Genomic DNA, 7,812 nt, shown 5'->3' with positions numbered 1-7,812 from the left:
AAAGCGAGTGTAAATGGTGTGACTTCACATTATATCCTTACTTGTTGGATTAAAAACAAAAGTTTTGAAGAAGAATCTCATAAGCTTTACAGAAATTCCAGGTGCGGTTTTCTACCGTCATAATCATCTGAACCCTTCTTCATGAATAACCCAGAAAGCCATGAGCATTGGTTGGCGTAAAGGAGGTACTTTACAGATAAGACAGTTCCGTATGATCGTAACTTCTCCAGCATCTAGGCGACTCTGCGACCATTACTGAAAGGGACTTTAAATAATAATGTTGTAATAATAATTATTCATAATAATAATTATTCATGTACTTTATTTCACGGATCCATCAATAAAGGGGACTATTGCTAGCGAGTAGAGTACCAAAGCTTTACGTTCAACTCACAAGTAATTCAGGGCGTTTGAGGACTTTTTTCTGTTCACATAATAGAGAGGACATGCAAAACCAACAATACTCGAAAATACGAGTGATTTCCTATTTATTTATGCAAGTCCGACACTTTCTTATAAAGTGTTAGAATACCACTGAGAATTAAAAAAAACAAAAAGAATTATATTTTTACACTAACATAAATGAGCACCTGTGCGTGATTTTCATAGTGTTGACATTTCCCGTACTTGCAATATAATAACCCTTTCATTATCCCGTCGGTGCACTGGTTCTATCACTTTTATACTTGATAAATAGGCCTACACAACTTCACTCAAGACACAGAAAGGAGTCTGACTTCCCGGGAATCACTTCCACAATAAGAAAACATCTACATTTAGTAAGATCATCTTCACATTAATATCAAATTATGAGGGATTTCAAGCAAATAAGAAATACAATAATAGTACCATTTGCGAATTTAAAAGCTTATGATTGTCATTATTTCCATACGTTTGATGCACCTTACATGGTGGATGACGTCATAAACGACCTCAGTGACAAGACAACCAAGCACGTACCGGATTTCGTAATAGAAATACTGCAGATACTGTAATCTCATTGACGTAACTTTCTCTGTTGTTTTTATCATTTCGAACATTATATACGTGATCAGACTTTGATTTTGTCCATTGTACAAAGTTCACGTTACGAAAATATCTCGTGAGTATCTCAGTATTTTTCATCTATTTCAACCTATTATTTCAAGATATCCTGCACTATCTGGTCTTGTGACGTCATAAAACATCGCCTTTCCGTTGTTCATGCTTCCATTTACTTGCACATGTGCCTTATGCTTTTCTTCCAGTTTATCACAGCCCTGAATATTTGGCGAAACGTAACCGTATGTCTCGCAGCGGGCGATACTTCTCGACGTTCTGATGAAAGGTGATTTTGGCTCAACTTTCTCCCGACACGACCGGGTGACAATCCTTTGCGCGGATGTGCCTGTAAGCCCCCCGTTCATATTGTTGTTCCCAATTCCACCATTCATGGGGTATCCATTTTCTCTCGTCTTGAGCAAAGCGCCGATTGCGTAGGCATTTGTAGTGATCGATTTCGAGTTCGCGATTGGCACCTCCGCGTATGCATACGCGTACGTTTCGTCAGATGGCATTGATTTTCGAGAGATCCTAGCTGCCAGGGATAGTAGTCCATGACCAACCTTAGGCCGAATGTTGACCAAGGGTGCTGATTGCGCCTTCTTTCTCCGGAGCCTGTAGATAACAGCGGCAATAGCTGCGCACACTAATATTATTGCAAAAGTAGTCACGACAGCAACGTAGATCGATGCGTTGCTTTGATGATCGTGATCGAGTTCGTCGTCCACGTTGAGTTGCACAACACTCCAGGAGCTTGAACCATCAATGTTTCGTACCGAGCAGATGTACAACCCAGCATCCTTCTGCTTCACCTGACTGAGGAAAAGAGTTCCATTAGGGAGCAACGTATAACGCCGATCGGACGGAACGGCTCCTTCAGATGACCTAACGGGTGTTGAAGACAGATAAGTGGGCGTTGGCGTGTACCATGCAAGCTGGCTTTCGTTTACTCTAGAAATGGGACAGTCGAACTGAATTTCAGATCCAGAGTCCACTGTGGACTTATGTACTCGCGAAACCAAAGCGTTGACGCAATTTTCCATAATCGTTTTTACGGGCACTGACCAAAGTTCCTGGCCACGAATGGCTTCCGGTGAGTCACACACGATACCCGATTCCGCGATATATGCCGGTCGCTCCTCCATGTAAGCCATTCTCACATTCAGGAGACTGCAGTCGCAATGCCATTCATTCGGACTCAGATTCACTTTTGGAATGCGGCTTAGATGTTGCAACGAAAGCTCATGAAGAGCCGACATAGAATTTTTCGTCAGTGAAACATACCGCACGGAAGGCGGCATGTGAGCAAACACATCCCAATTCATCGTGTCGGAAAACGAATTGCCGTCAAGGTATACCTGTCTTAATCTCGTTAATCCTTTGAAGGCATTCAAGTGCATACTGGTTAAGCCACATCCATCTAGCGTTAGCTTTGTGAGATTTGTGAGGTCACCGAAGACGCCTTCGGCAATATTCGTAATATGATGATTCTCACTCATGTTCAGGTACGACAGTCTATGGAGTCCCTTCAGCAACGTCCGAGGAATACTTTCCAAGTCGCACATACCCATATTCAAAACATTCAGTCTTCTGTTATTGTGGAACACGGCTGGTGGCAAGTTTCGGAGCTGGTTGTCATAGAGGTCTAGTTGTACGAGGGCAGTCAGTGACACAAAGGTCAGTTGATCTACAGTTGTAATCCGGTTTCCCTCCAGCTGCAAATGAGTTAATTGCGAAAGGCCATAAAATGCACCTCTCGCCAACACCTTAATTCGGTTGTACCTCAAATCCAATATCAGAAGTCTGCTGAGCAATAAGAACGTGTTGTCATTTAACACACTGAGTGCATTACGATCAACGTGCAGTTCTTCGAGGGACGTGAGATCGCTGAAATGGTCCTTGTTGAGCACGTGGATAAGGTTTGTGCTGAGACTGAGTACTTTTGAACTAGCTGGAAGATCTGCCGGAAACTCCCAGAGGTTCGACGATGTGCAGTCGACCCTCGCCTGGGAGAGACACCGGCACTGCGACGGACAGGCCGCGCGCGCTGGTACTGTTCTGCATAATAAAATGAAGACTATGCACACGTTTACTGCACAATAACGCGTTGCGTATGATCCTAAGAGGTCCTCCATTTCCGCTCTCGCTGTCTATCATCAGTAGTCAGTTTAGGGACCATGTGATTACTCTGCAGGTGGCGCCTTATACAGCATTGCCCATCATCGTATGCTTCTAGATTGTTCCCTGTGAAACACATAGGCACTGATGATATCGGTATATCCTTGAATCACCTAGTCCTCGGCTCCATACTCCAACAACGAACCTGCAAAACAGATATGAAAATGAGAGTTATTGTTAAGATAATGTATGCGTATTCTTATGATCAACAGAAGAAAAACATAACGTCGAGGTTTTTGAGCCTTTAATCCCTACTCTCCATGATGATGGCATGGGTTCATTCACACCGATTTCCCATTTAGAAAGGCCACTTAAGATACCCAGTCATTTGAGTGCACGGCCCCTGTGAACGAAATTTGATCAGGAAACAAGTTGAAACTGTATGCTTTGTTTTCGTTGCCTTGACAACGAAATCCTGAGTAATGTCCACTGAGTCTGACGAATCTTCCATGAAGACAATACAGTCACAGGTCTATCCCATGATGATAGCTCGAATCCAATGTCTTACTTACAATGAGCTTAAATGAAACTATAAGTGTGACGTCATCCTATCAAGGGAGGAAAGTATCTGACTGACACTGCATGGCATAACGACAATAAAATGGTTCTTATATCTCCATTCTATGATTTGACAATGGCAAACAGTTGTGTGGGGTTTTTTTTTTTTTTGGATAAAGCAGAAGGAGTTTAAGCGCTCAGCTCTAATGGTGAGTCTACACAGAGCAGGAAAGAGATTATATTTCTCCTTGAACGAGAGGAGGCAGTAAACGCTGTACCGCTGCATGACGCTTGAGGGCGTTTTGATTTGGAGTGCATCCAAGTAGGAGGAGGAGGAGGAGGTGTACAGGGGGAGGGGGCTACAGGAGACGAGCGACGTATTCCGCAAACAGGCCATGAAGGCCTTCTCGTTGCATAGTCAGGCAGTTGACAGACTGGATATTAAAGGGGGTGAATCGCTGCCTCCCCAGTCAATTCCAAGAAGTCGAACGTACATCCCCCACAGTTACTTCAGTCAATTCCGAGAAGTCAAACGTACATCCCCCATAGTTATGATAAGATATCAGGTTAGCAGCCAGATAGTATTTAACCTGACATACCTGCGTAGTCCTTTCGGACAGGTGACATTATTCTGTTACAGTATGTATGTATGTATGTATGTATGTATTAATAAATATCATAATATTCATGTATACATTGTGCGTGTGCTTCTGTGTTTAAGAGTGTATTCTTTTAAATATCATTGTTCTTCGTCTTCGACAGGCCAAAAAATGTGTCATATTTTATCTTTAGTCTGCTGAAACCGCTATCTATGATAGGCCTACATTTTGTGCATTTCTTGCCTTCGCTAAAAGTATGACCAGAATCGATGAATCGCTGTTCTGATCATGACAAATGAAGATGACGTGAATGTATGAATATCCGTCGATAGATAGACCAACGAACAATGTGCACTGTAAGCTAGTGCTCTACGTAGACACAGACATCGCTGAAATAGCAGGATACAACGCTAACACTGCGTTTTTGTGACAGTTTCTTGAAGATAAGTCAACCACGGTGAATGACTCGTAGTAAATGGAGAAAAACATGAAAAGTTTGAGAGTGCGATAAGAGATAAACGTCATTTTCAAAGTTTTTTTTTTTCAAAGAAGTTCATCGTCAAATAGAGAACAATTAAATCTTTTCAATTCTGCACTCGACACACAAATATTTTGAAGATATTATTGAAATCATCACATAGATCATATTATTTTGATTACTTTCTTTGATTTTTAGCAGCTTCAATTTCAGATATCTCAACTTGAGAAAATGGATATACACATGTATCGGTTTTTGCATTTAAACTCTTCAAACGTATATGAGCCGAAGGTATCGCTCACTTCTTTTTTCTTTTTCTTGTGACACGTGATAATCTATTTAGATTTGAAATACAGTGCGTTGCTTTCCTTAAACGATTAAAACTTACGTCAAGAGCCAAAACAAACGTTATAACCGTGGTAACCAATTCGTTGCTCATTAATTTCGCCTTCATGAAAAGTTTTCGACGTATCTTCCTGGTTTCCGTTGTAGAAATTCGAATATGGCAAACAGCCCGGAAAAAAATCCTCTCAATACTGCACATCATCACCTACAAAGGATAGGCGTTTGAAACACGTTCACACCATAGAAGATATACAAACAATCTCAAACAAGGGATAAACAAAATTAAAATCGTTAGCTCTTCTCTCAGTAACTGGCGAATTCTTGTTTCATTTTCAAGTACACTCCAACCAGCACAATGACAAGTGTTTCTCTAGCTGTCCAGTCATTCTCTCAAGGGTAGATTATTACTTCAGCTGCAAAACAAGGATTGTCCATGTAACATAGGTAACGTCATGTTTGTAAGCCTGTATTCGACTTCCGTGAATATACTCGCTAACATGAGTACATCAAAGAAGCTATTACTTTCTCTTGATCATGGCATACAAGGTAGGGCCTACTTCAGGCTTCTAACAGTCTAAGTAGGCTATACTCTCCGAACTGCCCATCCAAAGTCTTTTGAAAATAAAAATTCAAGTACATTTGTAATGCAGGAAAGATGTGATTCCAGACACAAACTTTGAATGCTTATACTTCCTCATTGTTCAATGTACAACTGACACAGTTGCATGAACTCACCAGCCGTGACACCGTTTATTAGACCAACGCAGACTTCATGTGCTGTGTAGCAGGTGCGAGAACTCACCAAAATAGCACGATCAATCAGTACACATCCAATAAGTTCTCCTCGGCACAGCTTTGAGTATGTCATGCATTATGTCCAACTAGAATCACTGAAAGTTCTCACCCCTATACGAGATGACACACACGAAACTTCCAACTACCTGTGGTGTTGTACACAAATCCCTGTGCCCTCCATTGGTTAAACTGTTGCTGGGACTGCGTCGACAACGCGCTTATAGTCCTGCGTGTACCCATCGGTGGCGCCTTTACGTGGCTCAATCATACTTCGTATCCTAAGATGTCACATCTCGAGAGACCCGGTTACCTTGTGTGTGTGCTTTATACTTTCTAACGGACGAAATGATCTGCGTGAGGGGGGAGATGAGGCACACGTTTGGACAGCTGTGAATGCACTTCCACAGTCTCTTACACTACTCTTCTCGCCGAAGGCCCACAGTCATAACGGTCCACGGGAGAGACTTCCCTCCTCTCTTTTCCGCACCCCCTTTCCTGTGCGGAGAGAGAACTCGGCAGTACACTCTACCTATAGTAACACGTTATACACACATACACACAAACGCGCACACACATACACACACACGCACATGCTGTGCGTCAGTTTATGAAATGATATTGATATATACGAGTACATCCGATTCTCTTTCTGTTGTTCTTTTTATCACTATGTTTACTTTTTGTAACCAATGGGTCTAGACGTCTAGCCACGAGGTTCACGTGACGAGATTTTGTACCTTTCATCTATATCTACGGTATTTACCTTTTTACATAAATGTTTCTATAATATGAAAGGGTCTCATCTCATTTTTCTGCCCCGCCTTTCCTCCGTCTGAGCTTTTTTCTTAAGTCGTGTTGATTTATTTTGTAGAATAGAAGAAAAGAAAACAAATTCGATGTCTATCACAGTCAGTGAAACGATTCGATAAAACTAGGAACAGTGCCTGTCGTGGGAACATCTGTGCGTGCGTGGTGCATGGATAGCTGCCAATACTTATGGGAGTCCCGCGTTGCGTGCGTTGGAGACTCAGTGTGGGTGGTACGGTGAAGTACGCAGGAAGGCAAGGCGGAAACTGAATTTTTCCTGCCATAGAAATGCCATGTCGGGAAAGTGTCCCCAAAGTTTTGAAAGGCGTCAACCCAAATTTCAAGGAGGTCCGAGATGATCCAGCTTTGCACAAGGTGAATTTGCCAACGTCTGCCCCACTACCATGCAGGCACGTTTAGATAACTGCAGTCTTTGTATGAATTGTAAAGGGTTTATTGCCATGTACTCTGTGACGATAATGGTTAAGATACGGGTATATAATGTTAATTTTTGAAAAATATTTGCTATTCTGAAGGTTCGATAATATTCCGAAACACAAATATTTCGTACACCTATTTAGATGTTCGTCTATCGCTAAACAAACTAATGCTTGAAATTATTATGAATGCATTACGATAAAGAAGATAAGTGCCTTGTATCAAGCATGGTTTGCAACCTGTATGGGAACAGGAATTCATGACTCGTGTATTTTAGGTTACTGTTCGTTATTCCTAAGGTTCGTAAATTCCGAAAATGACATAAGGTTCGTTATTCCCAAGGTCTAGATCGTTATACCGAAACACACAAACTCCGTATACTTAGATGTTCGTTAATCCGAGAATTCGTGGCATTATTCCTAAGGAATGTTTCTGAAGGTTCGTTAATCCGGAAATGAAACATGGTTTCTTTTTTCCAAATTAAGCTTCATTCATCCTAAATGAAACAATTAAGCTTTGTTATTTCGAAGGTTCGTTAACCCGAAAATGAACTTGGGTTCGATATTCCGAAAATGGAAACAAAACAAAACATGAGTGTTGTGTACTAAAGAACCTTCGAAATTAATCAGCTTG

The 7,812-nt window shown here is 41.6% G+C and overlaps 1 protein-coding gene across 1 annotated transcript; it reads right to left on the bottom strand.

Annotated features, from left to right (window-relative positions):
• Positions 1–1,130: 1,130 nt before the first annotated feature.
• On the bottom strand, positions 1,131–4,114 carry LOC139721086 (uncharacterized). The gene is made up of 2 exons (XM_071632415.1): positions 3,996–4,114; positions 1,131–3,099 (listed from the first exon to the last, which is right to left on the bottom strand). Exons 1-2 carry the CDS (start codon positions 4,112–4,114, stop codon positions 1,131–1,133), a joined length of 2,088 nt encoding a protein of 695 aa, XP_071488516.1.
• Between the last annotated feature and the right edge of the window lie 3,698 nt (positions 4,115–7,812).

This window comes from Diadema antillarum, unplaced genomic scaffold (assembly GCF_040938485.1).
Source record: "Diadema antillarum isolate AM-2024a unplaced genomic scaffold, OU_Dant_1.0 scf00000137, whole genome shotgun sequence".
Classification (NCBI taxonomy): domain Eukaryota; kingdom Metazoa; phylum Echinodermata; class Echinoidea; order Diadematoida; family Diadematidae; genus Diadema; species Diadema antillarum.
The sequence above is the reverse complement of the archived record's forward strand: the minus strand, read 5'-3'. Positions and strand labels throughout refer to the sequence as shown.

Coding starts and splice junctions, on each gene's coding strand:
- LOC139721086 (XM_071632415.1), bottom strand. CDS start 4,114: ATGGCCTGTTTGCGGAATACGTCGCTCGTCTCCTGTAGCCCCCTCCCC. Junction 3,100..3,995: donor CCCTCAAGCGTCATGCAGCG/GTACAGCGTTTA, acceptor TTTATTATGCAG/AACAGTACCAGCGCGCGCGG.